Consider the following 19,286-nt stretch of genomic DNA (forward strand, 5'->3'; position numbering starts at 1 on the left):
GTGACAGCAGGCGTTCTGATGGAGATGCTCGAGTTTATATATTGGGAATCTCAGCTGTGTCACACATTTTCTTTTGAGTTTATCAGGAAACAGTTTACAAACAGAGACAAAGGATGCAAAGTGAAACAAAAATACTTCTCTCTGCCCTTGCTGCCTTTGTTAACTCTTTAGCAGACTTTACCTTTTGCCCCTTACTAAGCATCACCCAGGTCTTTCCATCCTGAAGTCTAATTCTGCCATCTGCAGATGTGCTATCCTTCAGAAGATGCTTCAGGCCTGCTCTCTTAATCACGCTCTTTTACTAGCCTGGACATTTGTAGTTTGGCTTCCAACAACTCCTGGATTGCCTGGCATGTGATACAGGCTTTACCAGTAAAGCCTCTGACCAACTGGTTCTCCAAGCAGCTGCTTGCAGACCTTATGGGAGATTGAGCTGGCAGACCCTGCCTCCTCTTAGCAAGACCAAAAGAACCAGTCCAAGATGCCTGAGCCCTCTGCCATGGTCCAGGACTTCCCCAAAGCTTGTAGTGATGAAGACACTCCTTTTCCACTTCTAGTATATGGAAAACTCCAGCATTAAGAATATTTTCTTCTTAATCATGCCTTTACTTCATAGATGCTTGAACCCAAGTCTTTCTGGTATTCATCTGCCAACATATAGTCCAACTAATCCAATTCAAGCTTTTCTGGTTTATCAACCAAACATCTGCTTCCACACTGGAACCAAATTTTCTTAGACTCTCATCTTTCTGCTCTTTTTAAATCTTCCATTTCTGCACTAGTATCCTCCCAGCAATTGAATTTCAATTTAATGGAAATTTCCATAATGGGAATATTACATAATTTTGGTTTTTACACTGAAGGATGCAATTCTAAGTAACAGTCACATTAATGCCTCATTAGGACAGCTGAAAAAATAATGGATGTTTAATAGGCTACAGTCAAGACATCTTTTCTTCGAAGAATCTTTACAAATAGTATGTACTTTAAATTGATGCAGTTGAGTCTTCTATGTCACAATTTTATATAGATAAAAAATTAACAGCTTTACCTTTCATGTGATATTTTCCCCTTCAATTTCAATATCACATTAAAATGTTTATAGCATTTCCAAACATCTTTCATTTAAAAACTTTTTAAAAATCCTTTACAATTTCAGTACCCTTGTCCTGAACTTAAGGAAGTACCTTGGATGCAGCTCCTTGCAGTATGTACCTTGCATGCAAAGCATGTGCAAGCAAGTTCTGCTGCAAGAGCAGCTGTTCCTTACTCCTTCTATTTGAACAGCTTGTATTTAAGATAGAATTTCTTCTTAAAAGCTATTGTAAACTGACAGCCACGATAGTGAGTTCTGTCAGACAGGCTAAACACACACAGACACATACTAATATCTGAGGAAAAATTCAACTTTTAAACTATCTCATTGCTTTCATGTTCTGCACCCAAAATTTTACCCAAGCACTGTTACTGCATTAGTCCAGGCTCCCAGAATTTTCAGGTTGGCCGATGCTAGTAGGTTGTGTTTTGTTCTGGAGTCGGTCCAGGAAAGCGTTATTTACCCTTAAAATACAACAAAAAATGAATAATGATTGAAAGCATCTGAGAAGTTCACAAACTTGAAATTCAGTGGCTTTCCCTATTCTCAGTTCAATACCTATTTTCCTATGTTTTTCAAGCCTGTGCTGCGAAACCATGGGCAGGCATGAGATAGGGTGGATTTCATTTTCAGTTCACTGGATGCTTCCTTATCCTGTGATCAGTCCTTTGTGATTTAAAGGCATACCTTGGCTGCTGTGAGAAATGCACCAAAATTCTCTACAGAAAGACAACTTGCATACCACCACCCACCTTATTAGGGAGGTTAGCTCTTTTGACAATTCACCTGAGGTAGACTTTCAGTCATCAGTACAGAAGAAGAGTTTCTAGAAATACTGCTTTCCTAATGCAAATGAAAAAACCCACTTCAGCTTGTTCTAATAGACACAATTCATGTAACTGACAACTCTTCCTACCATCCAGCTCTGAAATCCATTCTAGCATTTTCTCGTACTGCTCCATCAGTCTAGAAAGCATACACCAATGCAAATACACTTTTCCTCAATCTGTTTTAAATATTTTCAAACCTTCTAAAAACTATGTCTTTTTTCCTCCCCTATTAATGCTTAGGACTGACACACATGCTTAGACATGACTGTTGTTTTAATGTTTTACAATGCTATTGGTAAGGATGATGTAAAATGCAAGATACTGGATTATTTCTGTCTAGGGGCATGAGACAGACTGAATTGAAAATCCTTCATTAACTTCTATGGGTAATTATCTCAATATCTTTGCTGGAGAAAAAAAAAAGAAATGAAAATGGTATGGAGAGTGGTTGCCTACAAAAGTAATTTTTTTTAATATATTTCCTTAATGATATAAAAAAGGAAAAAAAAAATGGTGTTTTTATTTTAGAGCCTGGGCATTGTTTCTTTCTGCCATCAGAAAACAAAGCTGAGAATACAGCTGTGTTTCAAGATAATGGAAAGTCAGGTAAGTGACAGACATGCAAGATCAGAACCGCTGAGCACAAAGAGGGCACAGCAGTGGGGCAGAGCCTGGGGCAGGAAGCAATACAGCTACAGAAGGCCTTGAGGCACTGCAGCTTCTGTCTGTATCAACATCAAATCCCACACTTAGCTCTGCCTGCCAAACATAGTGACAGTCAGCCACAAAATGTGGCATGGACAAAGCAGCCCGTTCTAAACCAAGGTAAAAATAAATTAATACATAGATAAATAAAGCGTTTCCCAGCTGAAGCCACTGTACTAGTAGTTACCCATGAAACTACTAATAGTTTCTCCTTTATGCAATATTCTACCCTGATAGGATAAATAAGGACAAAATGGCACTCTGGGTCACACTGCATTACAATGGGCAGTTGTAATGATGGATATTAGTGGTTCATTTGAAGGCAAAGTTAAACCAGAGGTGAGGTCAGGGATCCTTACTGCAATTGTCTTCTAAAAGCATGAACGCCTGCAATTTTGAGACCCTTTCCAGACAGGAATTCAATAGAAGTGTGCTCTGCATTTTTGCATCATACCTCCTCTGTTCATCTTGACGTGCTCTCATCCTGTCTTCCTCTTTCTGCTTTTGTTTAAATTCCATTAATTCAGCCTGGGAAGGATAAAAGCACAAAAACAAACAAATAAACAACAAACCTCCTTTTAATTAACATACCTATGCTGCAAACCCAATTAATTCCACATGGTATTAACTTCAGATAGAGCCATGTGTCATTCCCAGAATTTCTCTCAACAGCATTTTATTTATATGACAGCACTATGTTAAAAACTGAGCTAACTTTTCTGTTCAGCATTGCACTGCATGAGTTTTCTCTGTGCCTTAAAAACTGTGAATTAACAGGATTCAGACATTTACAGTCCTACATTTAAAGGGGTATGTCAGACACCAGCCTGCTTCCCCTTGCTGCAGCCCACAGGTTTGCATTTCTCTGTGGGCCCAAAGGGGAAGACAGTCAAAGTCATTTAGCTGGAGGAGGTATGGCTGTCATGCCTGTAGGGTATAAAGGAGACATGCTCTTCACTTCCTGCCTCCATGGTGTGCAAAGAGAAGACAGGAACAGGGTTGTGTCACCTCCAGCTCTCTGGGGCTCCCCCAGGGATGAGGGAAGGGCAAATAGCACCTGGGCTGTGGCCAATGGTATAAGGTTCAACAAAGCTCAGTGCTGGGTCTTGCACTTGGGCCACAACACCCCCAGGCAATGCTAAAGGCCTGGGGAAGAGTGGCTGGAAAGATGCTTGGTGCAAAAGGACCTGGGGGTGCTGATTGACTGATCTGAACACGAGCCAGCTTGTGCCCAGGCAGTCAAGAAGGCCAATGACATCCTGGCCTGTATCAGCAATGGTGTGGCCAGCAGGGCCAGGGCAGTGATTGCCCCCTGCACTGGCACTGGTGAGGCTGCACCTTGAATCCAGTGTTCAGTTCTCACTACAAGACAGACATTGAGGTGCTGGAGTGGATCCAGAGAAGGGCAATGAAGCTGGTGAAGGGTCTGGAGCACAAGTCTGATGAGGGATGGGATTAATTAGTCTGGAGGGAACTGGGATTAATTAGTCTGGAGAAGAGAAGGCTCAGGGGGGACCTTGTCGCTCTTTACAACTACCTGAAAGAATGTTGTAGTGAGGTGGCAATCCATCTCTTCTCCCAAGTAACAAGCGACAGAACAAGAGGAAACTGCCTCAAGTTGAACCAGGGGAGGTTTAGACCGGATATTAGGAAAAATTTCTTCACCGAGAGGGTGCTCAGGCATTGGAACAGGCTGGCCCGGCAGTGCTCAGGCATTGGAACAGGCTGCCCAGGGCAGTGGTGGAATCACCATCCCTGGAAGTGTTCGAAAACCGTGTCGATGAGGCCCTTAGTGACATGGGCTAGTGGTGGACTTGGCAGTGCTGGGGTAATGGTTGGACTTGATTGATGGTCTTTAACCTCATTTCCAACCTAGCTGATTCGATGATTCTATGATTCTTTTGGGGCGGTGAAACAGCGTGCAAGCTCCCAGTGTTGCAGCAGCCTACCGTTCTTACACGACCTGATATTAAACACAGTGCCAAAGGAAATTCTTTTCAGAGGAGAGTTTCCTTATGCAATTTTAGTCAGAACTGCGAAGGAAAGTCATACAGCTTGTATGACTCTGCTTTGCATGTGTGCTTGTTTGTCTGGCTCTTGCTCTCTGCAATGCACCCAAGAATTGAAGTTGCTGATTTTTCTGAGAAGAAAATTTGGCTTGCAGGGTGAGAGGGAAGGGATAGGAACAGACCCATCTTTCATATTTTCCATAGCAACTGAGCAGTGGTAGGAACAGAAACTAAAATAAAATGAGGCAGTTAGAGAAAAGCTTCAATAACTGAATGGAACCACAAAAGTTAAAAAAAAGAAAATCAATTTAAGTGGAACGTTAAATAAAAACTATGCAATAGATGTATGAAGAAAATCAATATCTGTGAATGTGTTGTGTATCAATATTTGTCTAGCCCCCTAAAGGAAGAAATGGGATTAAGAAATAAAAAAGCCAACCTTAATTTTCACTTTTTTAAATAACTATTCAACCTGAAAATTAAACCTCAGTATCTAACTTTCCAATATGCTGAGTCCTCTTTTGGAGTAATGTTCTGAAATATATGGTGTGTATATGATGTGGTGTTCAAAGCATACTGAAAATTTCTAAATCAAGCAATACATACTAAAACTGCTCTGAGAAAAAACGGCGGGGGGGTGGGCAACTTACAATACCTACATGTTTTATAGGTACACTGTGCTAGGAGGTACGCACAAGACACAATTCACAATTACATTAATAAATATTAGTTTGAAGTGGAAATGAGCCAACATATACCTGAGGGATGGTTACTGGAGCTGTTAAAATACATACTATTTACAGTAGGTTTGTAAGCAGTGCATTACTCTGCAATAGGTAGGAGCAACTATGAAGGCAAGGAGCACTTGGAACCACGTGCCAAGCAAGAGCAGCCTTAGAAGCAGTCAACAGCTTCTTAGCAATGTGTGGAAATCCATAAAGACTCTAAAGCTCTATGTGAATCTTTTAAACCAAACCTTCATAAAGAAGGGGCCTGCTAATTCACATTTGTAGTTATTTTCTCTATGGAATGATCAATGTAAAGAATACAACAGCTACCAACCTTACACCTATCAGGACAGGCTTTCAAAAATATTTCCTCTGTATAGTTCCTGAGAATAAGCATATATCTGATGGGAAACCCTCATTTTTCCCCCACCTTTTGTTTCCAAAATCATAGAATCATAGAATGGTTTGGGTTGGAAAGGACCTTAAGATCATCCAGTTCCAAACCCCCTGCCATGGGAAGGGACACCTTGCACTAAACCACGAAACCCAAGGCTCTGTCCAACCTGGCCTTGAACACCTCCAGGGTTGGAACATTCACAACTTCCTTGGGCAACCCATTCCAGCGCCTCACCACCCTCACAGTAAAGAACTTCTTCCTTATATCTAACCTGAAATTCCCCTGTTTAAGTTTGAACCCATTACGCCTTGTCCTACCTCTACAGTCCCTAACGAAGAGTCCCTCCCCAGCATCCTTATAGGCGCCCTTCAGATACTGGAAGGCTGCTCTGAGGTCTCCATGCAGTCTTCTCTTCTCTAGGCTCAACAGCCCCAACTTTCTCAGCCTATGGGAGATGCTTCAGCCCCCTTATCATCCTCGTGGCCCTTCTCTGGGCTTGCTCCAACAGCTCCGTGTCCTTTTTATGTTGAGGACACCAGAACTGTACACAATACTCCAAGTGAGGTTTCACAAGAGCAGAGTAGAGGGGCAGGATCATCTCCTTCGACCTGCTGGTCACGCTTCTTTTGATGCAGCCCAGGATACAGTTGGTCTCTGGGCTGCAAGCGCACACTGAAGCCGGCTCATGTTAAGCTTGCCATCAACCACCACCCCCAAGTCCTTCTCCTCAGGGCTGCTTGAGTCTCTTCTCTGCCCAACCTTTAGCTGTGAAATTTACAGAAATGCCACAGCACAACGGGCTCAGGTATATGTATATATTGGTACTAATAGTTTTCTGGTTGGCCGAAGGCTTTCCCTTGTCATACCAATATAGCTTCTGAAGTAGTAAAACATTTATTGAATCAAATCATACCCCAATATGGTGTACCAGTAGGCTTGTCCTTGGTCAGAGGTCTGCATTTTATTGCAGAAGTAGTTAGGAAGGTGGGAGGGTTAGGGACTCAAGTGGGACCTGCATACCACATATAGACCTCAGGCTAGTGGGAAAGTGAAATGTATGAATGGGACACTCAAGTTACAATTAAAATATACAACCAGGAAGTAATCATGTGAGTCCATATGAGCCGATGTATGGGTGGCCTTACCAACAGCCTTTTGTTCCTGGTAATATGTTTTTGCAGGGAAAACAGGATCTCAGACAACACCTGGTGGCACTGGGTAAAACTCTTAGCTCTGGTAATATCTTGGTAGGCCTTTACCCAGTTTGTAGCTGGACAATGCAACTCCGGATTAAGGGACCCCAAACTGGCTATGGCAATGCCCCAGAAGGGAAAGGGTGGTATTGGTTGTGTAATAATACTGCTAGAAAGGTCCTTTCCCCCAGGACGGACTGGAAAATGTACATTGGGTGTTGTACGCCCAGGAGCTATACAGGCATTACAGATTGAGGCATCCAGTCTACCCCAGGTAACATCACAGAACAGTATGGCTCTTGGCACATACACAGACCAGAGGGGCAGATGCAGCAGAAAACTGAAAGCAGACAAAGATCTTACATCAGGCAGTTAGAGATGATACTAACTGGGGATTTGAAGAATTATGGCATGGACTTACTTCTTGGCTACCAAACTGCATATTCTTAGAAAACTTGTTTGTGATCATTACAGTAATAATTTGTGTCTGAATCCTTGCATGTATCATGATTCAATTTTGTAGTTGTTGCTCACGATAGTGTATTAGAATCAAATACGGTTAAAGGGTATACAAAGAGACTTACAGCATGTATGTATATCCTGTAAGTCTCAAACGGGGGAAATGTAACCTTAAATCTTAAACTAACAACAGTGTATGTGTTTTTAACGTAGTAGAATAGACCAAACTGTTCTTACTAACATGTAGAGAGAAAGGAATGTTCGGCTGAGGGGGGTAGGAACATCATGGGACTGATAACAACTAAGAAGACAGAAAATAAGACCAAGGATGCCAGCATTCGAGATAGCAGAGTGGTGCCTAGCATGGAGCGAGACTGGAACAGATCTATGAAACAGAACAGGCCTGTGAAATGAGGACACTTGTCCCAGACATTTAAAGAAAGATATATCCATGAGAGGGGCTTGTCCAGCTGTAATGGAAGCTCACTGTGTGGAATTTGTTGCATTAAGATCCTGCTACTGGGGAAGTAGTGTAACATTAATTCGGATCTTAGTAACAGCAGAGGCATAGCAAGAGGCTCAGTATTTGCTAATATGTTTTCAAATTATTTGCTAATATGATTTTCAAATGCTGCTTTCCCCATACTTGCACAGTCAGACCTGGAGCAAGGCAGATAGCAGCACAGTGCCATTGCTTTCTGTTGTAAACTTTATGTGGATATGGTACCCAAATCTGTGCCAGAGGGACTACAGTTGTTCAGACACATTTGAGGCAATGTGTGCTACTTATGCAGAAGAGGGAGTTCAGACTTGCAATTATGGCATGCCTGTTTTTTAGACAATGCAAAACTCTTGATTTAGGTGGGTAGCAAGGGAGCAGAGAAGAACACAGACTTAAAAGCAAAACTGAGAGCTTCCACATCCCCTTTTGGGAAAGCAAAGCACGCAGGCCTCAATTCTCTAGAAAAAAAAAAGATTATTCAGAGTCTGAGATCATCATGAATATCATGAATGCTATTCAGAATCTCATAAGATTACTTCTGCCTGAAAGAGAGGAGATTGGTTTCCTTAGCCTATGAAATCAGGAGCCATGGTCAAAAAATTCTCTGCACAATTGTTCAGATGGAGAGGCGAACAGAGCCAGTCATCCAGATGTGAATAGCCTTGAACCCAGAAGGTAATTGTCCTGTCCCTGTCCAAATTTTACAGCTTGGCTCATCTCTCTCACAATATTTGAAAACAGTGACTGAATCACTTTTGCTAAAGAGAAGCTCTGTGCGTAGGCTACAAGTAATCAATGTATTTAATTGGTTTCACAGCATGCAAAAACGATACAATATGCAAACCATTAATGTATAATTACCTTCCTCCGTTGTTCTTGCTTCATTTCCTCTAATCTTCTGTTTTCATCCTCTCGAAGAGCTTGCTTATAAGTACGGCTTCTCATCTATCACTCAGCAGAGAATATAAACATATTGGTGTGGGGAGAAGGGGGACAACCCCCCTAATTTTATTCCCAAATTTTTATACAGGTATTTAAGAAAACAGAACCAGTTGAATGATTCCAGTTACTTAAAAAATAGATTAGTCTCAAGACTAGAATTTAAACAAGAAGAGGTCTAAAGTCTCTTGGTCATTTAGTTTGGCTCAATGTCCACCTGCACATCACAACCAGGTAGCCAGAGCACATCCTACTTGGTGTCCCAGTGGTAGGCATAAACATGCCCTGAGCAGTCAGATAACACAATCAGGTTATATAATAGTAAGATGGGGTATTCTGGGAAGAAAGAAAACATTACCAAGCTATCAAAGCAGAATGGAGGCCTGGTAACAGAGAGGAATTATTTGTGGTTTGTTATTTGTGGATTATTTGTGGAAAGGCACTTGCGGATGTAGGGCAACAGAAACTGAGAAATCAAAACTGCTATATTATTTGTGGGGCAGCCAAGAAAACTGAAAATCTGAACTATACATCATGAATAATGCATTCAACTGTGTAGTAGGTTTTCAGTACTATAACTAACCCTGGTCTTTCACAAGTTGTAGTTAGCAAAGAGCCAGCCTATGGATTTTATAGGATCCTTAGGATCTTTTACATAGGAACTTATACTGTAAAGTCTTTGAGCAGGGACATAGTGTAGCACACTAAATAATGAGCCAGTATAATTTAATACAAGAAGTGTGCAGGTTTGACTTTAGTGAGGACTTTGTTGCAGGTCTACACAATGTTCTCAAATTTGATATATGCATGCAGACTGACACCATTAAAACAACAGGCACATAATTTGCTAAAAAGACTGAATAGAGAAAGCAATTATTAATAGCTCAATTTTGAGCTGGGCAAAGTTGTTACATGTGTCCAGGGAGACTCATTCTAGGTCCAATATTATTCATTACTCTCTGTAATGGCTTGGAGAATTGTGTGGAGTGTGTGTTAATCAAAATGGAAGACAGTAAAAATCTACACAGGATTGGTAAGACTTTGAAAGACAGGATTAAAATTAATTATGGGCTTGATTAAATAAGCAGGTCAGAAAAGTCACCAATGACAGAGTCACTCCAAAGAAGTTAAATTTGTTCACGTACATCAAGTAATATTTAACACTAATATTTGAACTAAGTGTGCTAAATGAATACAACTACCAAAGAAATTATGTGAGTGAAAAAAAATCAATCAACTTTATATTGTCCCAAACTTTTTTCTAACATGAATTTTAAATCTAAAAAATCATATATTTATCCACCACCCCCCTTTTAGCATGCATGTCAGGCACTTCCTAAGTTTATCACACTTCGCTATTTCAGATACGTTGTTCCTGGATTTTTTAATTACTCTAGACAAAGGACAGGTCCATGATAACATCAAAATTAGAGTTCAGGTTTTCCACTGGTGTAGCATTTTGATAGTATGCTAAGTTTATTTAGACAACAACTCATTGGTTATGTGCTTCAGGGTCCTCACACAGAGCACAGAGGCTACATGTACCTCATCTAAGCTGCTTGGGAAGACATTTTTCTAACTGCATTGCTGCATTATAAGCAAGTGATGAATTGATCCATAAAGCTATAGAAATGCTGCCATTCAAAAGACATGTATAATATCAGCTAGTATTAAAGAACAGTACAGAAAACGATGTATTTTATTTGCTTGGATACTAGTAAAGCCAAAGATAAACTATGATATGTAATTTGGCATAACTTATAAAAAAACCATTAAAAAGCTGATATGACAAAGGCGCATATAGTTAAGTGAAGTAGAAGGCAAAGACTAAAAGTAGGACCTGTACACCTGAAAGAATTCAGTGTTCCCTCAGGCATTCACCCACTTCTGTATAGATATGAAGACACCAGAATACTGAAGTCCAACTCAGTCCTGAGAACATGAGCTTGGTTGTCTTTGCAGTTCAATGTTCACACCATACAAAAGGCTGCAGATCTGGGTCTTCCCTACCGAAGTACAAGCTCCCCACTGTTCAGTGTCGGATGCTTAAGAGGTAAGTAGAAGTCGTTTCAAGACATATTTTCTTCCTTCCCATAATCCTTCATCTTATTTGTCCACCCAGGAGTACAAAGACAGTCTGAAATCCACCCTCCTTGCAATTGACATTCTGCCCAACAACACTCAGCAGAGATTGACTCCTTCAAACTATATATCTGCCTACACATGCTAAAATTTCTTTAGCATTCTTAGACACACAAAATGACCTGAGGAATCAAAGGGGAAAAGAATCATTTTTCTATCACCTTCCCTTTTCATGCAATGAAAATCAGGAAGCAACACTAGGGGCAAGGCAGAGATGTCATATATTCTGTTTGCAGCCATTTCTGTAACAGGAGGATACTGCACATTTCCAAGACTTCTTAGGAAATATAGAGGTAAAGCTTTCTCTCTCTTTACTCAGCTGTTGGTTCAGTTCAAACCTGTTCAAGGTTGTATACAACCGAGGGCTACCTAGATTGGATAATTCCAAGTTTCTGCTAAGGACTATTGCTTGTAACAACAATTTCTGCCCACTTGGCTGCCGGCTCTTTGTCTTTCCCCCAGTTATGAACCTACCTAAAGGAGAACTACTTCTGTCTCAGACTTAATATCCATCACTGGAAGCGTTTACATTAGGAGGAAAGAGACTAATCGTATGCAGACAAGCCTTTCTGAGGCAATTAGATTAATGCAACTTAAGCAATACTTTATGTATCTCCTAGTTACATTGATACTTAACAGGCACATCCAAACTGAGGCGAAGTCCCCAAGCAGTCTATGGAACCACTTTTAGGATGCAGTGAGGAATAAGCTTCTCTTCTGACTAGATTTCCAACACAGTTAAGCATCTGCTGACACGAACTAGTTGAGATTTCATAAAAGCTTGCCACCAATGGATGGGTACAGAGCACATTTAAGATTCTGATCTGACCTTAGAAACTAAATCTGGTTCTTATTTAGCAAAGAGAGGTCTGTGAATAATGAAGACAGTCCCTTACTATGTAAGATAGTCTGTCAGTGTGTAAGAAACAATGTAGACAATCTCGTTCACCCAGAAAGAGTCCTTGGCACTCACTGAGCTCTGTCTAGGCAATTAAGCTCAGTTAGAATACTCTAATATTACACTATTGACAGCACCTGGAAAGCTGATAGAAAATATAGCACATGCCATGGTTTTGCTTACCCATGCTGTAGATTCTGGGCCATGATTAGCAATCTGACAAGAATCACTCTTTGGCAAACCCAAGCCCAATCTGTTCAATAATCCATTGGTTTTGCTATGAAGAAATACAATCCAAATAGAATTGTTAGTGTTTCCATAAAAATAAATACAGGTTTTTTTTCCACCCTTGGAATCTAGCCTAGACATTTTATCAAGTGACAGCTTAAAAACATCACAGGTGGAACAGAAGGTTATGGAGATAGACAGAATGAAATGGGACAGAAGATCAGAGCCTGTATTATGGACAAGACATTTGCTGGGAGGAATTTTTAAACAAACAATTCTTGTTATTTGCATATTAATGGTTTACAGTGGCTATGCTTTCTTTCCTCATTGTAAAGCTCCTAAAACACAGGCTCACATACTATAAGACTTCACCAGGATTCAACCGCTTCAGTGAACTGTTGCAAATCCTCCTACCGGATCTGTAAATCTAAGATAAGTAATTTAAAAGATTATTTTAAGGAATTTTCCTTCATGCTTAATACAATATAAACTTACAACAGATTTCTTAATTAAGCAGAAAGACTGAAGCATTTTGTAGCACTGAAAAAAAAACATACTGCTTGCCTTTAGTTGAAGCAGAATTGCACAACACTGACATCTCTTATTTTGGCAAGGGCAATTTTATTTTTCCAATCGCATCCCTTATAAACAAGATTTTCAAAGTATCATTGCTTTGTTCACAGTTTTAATCAAGTACAGTTAAATATAGTCACAAGCAGCAACAAAATCAAATAGCAAGAATAGGAGTTTCACTGCCATGATCAGGAACCAGTTTCCAAACCTGCAGTCCCAGTCATATCTATTCAAGACTTCGCCCACTCAAATGAATAGTTAGAGGAAAGAGTCAACTTTATTCCTATGTACAGCTTTGAAAAGCATGAAAGTACTGAAGTGAGAGCAGAAAGAGTGCTTCAAGAGGCATTTGACACTAAGATTTACTCTGCTAATAGCACAACCAGGTAGCTCTGCCAGGCGAAGATGTTCCTATCAAAGACAGCTACTTAACCTTGGAGAAAAAGCCTTGGCCTACAAGTGCTGATGACTAACTGCTAAAACAGACTACGAAGTGTGGTTTTTTCTTTCACTTCATGATCTCAAATGATGAGTAGATGCATTTTTGGAAAATGTCCTGCTGGTCAGTGTGTGACTTTCACTTGAGAAGTGGTGAAAAACAACGGAAACCCACAAGTTCTCCGCTACTCCACACAACACAAAACCTTGTTATCAATTCAGGTACTGTACTTGCTCAAGCTGTAGCAAGCCATGCTTTTAGAGTCTCAGCAGTCCCAGTTCACTCCCTTTCTTCCCTTACCTGGACCTCAGGCAATGCACAATGCAGAAAGAATCAAGTGAAGCATAAGATTCCCTGATGTACAAAGCATACCAAAGCTAAATAAATTAATAGTCTTCTTAACCAAGCATAAAGCACATATATTTTTTACATGAAAGATAAGTGGTTGAGTAGTGAGATTGCACAGAACAATTTCGGGAAATTGAGGTTTTACATTGCAGATTTTGTGTTGCTCTACCTATGCTAAAATAATTTATTTCTATGCCAGAAAGAGTAAGAACTCCTACAGAAAGTCTGGAATATATTTGAGAAGGTTGAAGCTCTGCAAAGAAATATCTGGCAACTTGGAGGTATACCTGGATGTTCTAATTCCTTATGGATGGCAAAAGAATGACATGCTGCATGTGGGAGTTCTCATTATTTGCATAAAAAAGGGGTGGAAGCTTCAGACACTGCATTTTCCAGATCAGCACACTGATAGATGAAAAGCTAACTCAGCCTCAGTATTAGAAAAGACAATTACAAGAGTGGAAGCAAATAAATTTTCTCAACAAGACTGTGCACTGACTTCGAATACAGAAAACACCCTACTACACCGATTAAGTAATACATTAGTAAAGCATCCCTGTCACAAGAAAGGGACTCAGGTTTCTGAACCGCATTAAAGACAAAATCAGTCACGTCAGTCATATATGTTAATTCCTCGTGTAGCATCTCTATGGAAACCCAGCAAAGCATCTGGAGTTGTCAGACTATCAAAATATTGTCTGAATGGTGTTTTTCATAATATTAAACCTATAGTCATAACAATGTAGAACATAGCATAAGCCACGCTGCAGGGATAGGGGGAAGTCAGAGAAGTGAGAGTCCAATTAATGTTCCAGAGAGAAAAGCATTTTCTCCAGAAGGAAATCAGCATATCAAAGTGTCCACAGGTGTTCCACATTCAGACAGTTGCAGCAACATCTCACTCACTTGCTAAAACTTCAAGGGTTAATCATAGATGCTAATGAAATATGTTCCTCTAAACTAATTAATATTAAGGAAAGAAGAGCATGAGCTGGAGAAATTAATTTGAAAACAGCAGAATCTGATACCCTTCAAAATTAGCTAGGCAAAAGGAGACCCAAAATTTAGACAAACCAAGAAGATGGCAGCATCCTAACAGGCTGCTAACCTGAGTTCTGACTACACTTAAGCACCAGGCTGAAGGGAAGAGAGCCATTCAGAAGCATTGGTTAAGCTGGAGCAATCTTATGGTTTTTTGACTTCCCGGTAGCCCTGTTTCCCATTACACTGTTGGGAACAAGCCTTTTGCCCTGCTAATTAAAATAGGCTACTCCCATACTGGTACATTTAATAGCACCCAGGAATGCTCTTGGCACGAGAACTCTGCCATCTATATTGTGGTAACAGTTCCTGGAAAAGTTTTGACCTATTCCAAACAGCACTTCCCCAAATAATTCCTGGCTGCTCTTCGGGAATGAGGATCAACCACAGTTAACTCCCAACAGGCACTTTGGATGTAACCGCTCCATTTTGGGAGATGATGAAGTTTGCTAGCAGTGGAAGCAGGCAGTCTCAGGTCTGTTGGTCTCAAAAGTGGCAGTGATTGACAATGTTTAGTTTATTAGTATGAATGCAGCCGTGGGGGAGTGAAGTACAATACTGGATTTGGGGATTAAAACACTCTTAAGATCTGTCATGGGAAAATACCGACTCTGCTGCCAGGATCATTGAGTAACATGCCAGAAGAGGACAGTGCATGACTGTGGAAATCAGTCCAAGTTGCAGATGCTTTCTGTGGGTCCTCAGATTATAAGGGTTTACATTTCATAATTATTCTTTAGGCAGAGTCCTTTCTTAAAAGTTTTTAAGTATATACTTGAATCTCAACAAGTACATGTAAAATGCAGAAATGTGAACTTGAATCCACACACATTCCTTACTGTTTAGGACTAAATGTGTGTCGTATGCACATTGCCACTGGGGTAAGATAAGGGGGTAGATATAAAAGCTGAACCAACCTAGGTTCTTTCAGCCTATTCCAGCCTAGAGTTCCTGTGCTCTAAAAGGGTTGCCACCCTGGACAGCCAGAAGCAGAAAGCTCCATGGTAGACTCCAGCATGAAACTGTGGATGAAGACTCACAACTGATCTCACTGCAGGACCTGAGGTCTAATAACGTCTTTAACTTGTGTGTCGTTTGATCTTAACTCTGGTCACATCTACAAGGCAAACAGAAGAGCTAGTCCTGAAAAGGATTCACCCTTAGGGACATGAATAAGGACATGGACTCATGCCCCAGCATCTTCTTCCACCCAAGAGTTGCACAACACTGCTTGCTAAGCAGTGCATACAATTTGAGATTGTATCCTTCTTGGAACAAAGATGCAAAGAAAATAATTTTTTCTGCCTACACATGAAGTTCTTGGGTTTAAGACTGTTTTACAGACTAACATTAAAAATGCATTAATTAAAAGGGCTTCTTGTAATCTTTATTATTCCTTCCCAATGAAACCAGTGACAGTTAAACCTTTTGCTTAGATTGATGGATATTGAAATGCCAGGATACAGAAAAATACATTGGCTTTTATGCCAGTGCTTTTGAAAATAAAAGCAGCACAATACTGTTGCATATATCATAAATTTATTTCTCTTGACAATTTTTAAAAGATAATGGTCACACTTATTACTGCTGAAAACAAGACAGCTCCTTGTTTACTCAAGCTGCAGGATCTCCAGCAATTCTACTCTAATGAATGTCCACAAGCATGCTAAGAGCTATTCAGAAACAATAATAAAACGTAGAAATAAAGAATCCCAAGACATGTAAATCATTATAGCAGTTTCAGAGAGAAGACAACATGAGTAGTTGCTAAAGCAATAGAAGTAGTATCTAGTGCTGAATGACATGGACATGTCAGCTTCCAAATTCATTGTCAGTAAGCAATACTAAAGTCATATTTCATCCATTTTCTTCCAATTCAGCTGAAAACCTGAGAACCATTCATAATGCATACATAATGTTAGTTTCACATCTGTCCAGAAGTTTCATGGTGGCTTTTAAACAATAGCAGGCCTCCCCCGCTGAAAACCAAATAAAAAAACCCCAAACTGAATTTCATTCAAGATGCATCTTTTTGCAGCACCAGCAAACATATCTACACTTCTCCCCACTTCAACATATTTAATTGGCCAAGCATAACAACCTTCTCAACTTTTGCAGGAATTCAGCTCAGCTGCTTAACAGTACTAAAGTCCACCCACAAGAAAAGCTGCCCTTCATTTCAGTAAGGTCCATGGTGGCTGTGTTCTTACTGATGCCCTTGTTTCTTCCTCAGTAAGGGCTCTGACATACACATCCTGATCAGGCACTTGCTGTGTGCCACAATCCAGCCTGATTAGTACTAGGGCCATTGGCATTCCCCTGCATAACAAAATCAAATTTAAAATACAAGAAAGTCCTGAAGTCAATGCAAAGTTCAATGAGATTGTGATTCATTTATGCAGTTTTCCCACAGATTCTGTGTTGGAAGATGGAGAAAGAGGCTTAAAATGGAGGTACAGTTGGTATTTTCACTAATGAAAATTGTTTGCTAAAGTGGGAAATGAAGCTGGGGAGTGAATAATACTATTTGCAAAAACAATCCCACAAAAAGTACATATTTCAAAATTAAGCCATTAAGAAATTTGCAAGTAGCCTGAGTGGGGATGCCAATGGCTTTTGATGGCATACAGTTATACACGCCTCCTCTCACATACCCTCTTTGCAGAGATTTATCACAGGAAGAAGTTTGCAAGTTTTAAATAAGTTAAAAGCCTACAGGCAACTGCCATTTTTCCCATAGCAGGGCTATGACCAGGGGCAAGGTAGTAAAGACATCTCTGTCTTTCAGCAAGAAACATGGCTTCAACTTTACATGGATTCTGGTTCTCCTGTACCTCAACTTGAACCCCTACCTGCAGGACAGAGTCCAGTTTTATATAAGAAGGAAAACCAAACATCAGCCATGTGCAAAGTTGCTGATGTGAGCTAATGTCCATTTTCTCGTGTGTGTGTGTTGGGGAGGAATTCATCTTTTGTTGGAAGTATAAGGTGAAAAATTAAAATGTGACATAATTAATCCATTAAATTCCTGTATGATGTTGATGGCTCCTCTGTAATGCCCTTGATTGGGAAGAAAGGCCATTCTCTGGGTATTAAGTTCACTTGCTTTCCAAAACAAACCCTTCCAGTAGCCACATACCAAGTTTAATGCAGTATTCATGGACTTCAGAGGGAGTAATGCACAAGCATAGCCAATAGGACTTGGACAAATCTAATTATAGAGATCAAAACTGTGCTGTCTCTGGCTGGTAGGCTTTCTTGTCTGCAAGTTCTTGAGCATGTGTTCCTGTTCTCGGGCATAAGAACAAAAAAATGTGGCACTACTTCATGTTAGGCATAAGTCTTCAAGAAAGTATAAAAATAGGTTAGAAAAGAAAAATTCTCAGCAGATTTATTTTTGTCACTTCCTACCCACACCCAAAACTAACCTTTCCTGTCAACCCACTTGTTTTTTTTTTTTCCACTGGCTGAACGAAATAATACAACTAGGCTATTCTTTCCTCCCACCAACTCATCCAATATTCTTCAATGTTATTTCAGATATAAGTTTAATTTATTATCTGAAGTAATAAGCATAAATTCAGTTTTAAGGAAAATGCAGTTTTGCATAAGTCTGTTGCATAGATCTTCCATTCTGTGTGCTCCATCTGCATGTGCAATCTGCTTCTGTATTTTCAGCCAGCTTGCATGGGCAGAATAATGCATACAATTAGAAAGCAACCTCACAGGCGTTCAATAAACTGCCTTCATTATTACACTCAAGAGAGCCCCTTTGGATGTCTATAAAAGCCTAGTTTTCTGCCTGTTAACTAAATAATTGACAATGCTTAAAATAATAAGGAGCAAATGAACAAAATGAAGACCATTGTGGTGAAAAGAAGCAAACAAAAGATTCTCAAGGCTGCAAACCCTTTTTGTGCAAGCCCTCTTTCATTCTCTCTAGCAATCTGTATTAAAAGTCTGGTCAGGTTTCCACTTGCACTTCTGTGGGGAAAATTTGTTACCAGCCTGCTGTTTGAACCACACATCATAGGGGACTGAAAACTGGCAAGGACACTAGTATTTACCCCGTGAAAATAGATTAAAAAAAAAAAAAAATCTGGTTTGATTCAGGTTTTATTTTCTTGCATTTTATGACTTCTGAGAAAACTGCTTTGGCAGGCAATTGTATATCAGCTTGGTTTGGTGAACCTTCTGCATTGTGCTCAGAATACGCACTTAGAGGCACTCTGGCAAGTTCTGTTTCCAGCTCCAGATTCTGAGCAGCACATATTGAGTGCACACATGTACCTGAGTACAGCAGTGCCAGGCATTTTTACAGGAGTACAACCTTCACAAAAACAGAGGCATGAACATGTAATAAAGGGAAGGATGAAGTGATATAACAGCCATGGTGTACTATTCAAAAGTAACCCAATGTTCTAGACCGCTTTTCTCATTATGCAAATAGATAGATGGCTATTAGGAAAGCAGTGGACCCCATCCAACATTACAGTTACTGGGAAGTCAAATCCAAATTAAATAAAAGCACCTTACTAGAGAGCTGGGCTAAAACCATATGGTGAGACATGCTGCAGTTCAGGAACAGATTCACACAGCTTGCACAGCAAGCCACAGAGAAAAGCAAGTCACGAATTAGCCGTCTCTCATTACTGTTTAAATGACAATTTTTGTGTCCTATCTAAAGAGGGATGTCATGAAACATCCTCAGCCAGCCATCTAACCTCTTTTTTGTTCCCACTTGGAAAGATGGACAGTC

The 19,286-nt window shown here is 40.1% G+C and overlaps 1 protein-coding gene across 1 annotated transcript in view; it reads right to left on the minus strand.

Annotated features, from left to right (window-relative positions):
• Window positions 1-1,472: 1,472 nt before the first annotated feature.
• EPSTI1 (epithelial stromal interaction 1 (breast)) overlaps window positions 1,473-19,286 on the minus strand; it is a 42,914-nt gene continuing 25,100 nt past the window's right edge. Inside the window, exons 7-10 of the mRNA XM_010015842.1 lie at window positions 12,082-12,175; window positions 8,781-8,864; window positions 3,086-3,159; window positions 1,473-1,560 (exon numbers count right to left, since the gene is read on the minus strand). Of these exons, the coding sequence (XP_010014144.1) occupies window positions 1,473-1,560; window positions 3,086-3,159; window positions 8,781-8,864; window positions 12,082-12,175 (340 nt within the window). The remainder of the gene's footprint in view (window positions 1,561-3,085; window positions 3,160-8,780; window positions 8,865-12,081; window positions 12,176-19,286) is intronic.

Source organism: Nestor notabilis, unplaced genomic scaffold (assembly GCF_000696875.1).
Source record: "Nestor notabilis isolate BGI_N333 unplaced genomic scaffold, ASM69687v1 scaffold4376, whole genome shotgun sequence".
NCBI classification, from domain to species: domain Eukaryota; kingdom Metazoa; phylum Chordata; class Aves; order Psittaciformes; family Psittacidae; genus Nestor; species Nestor notabilis.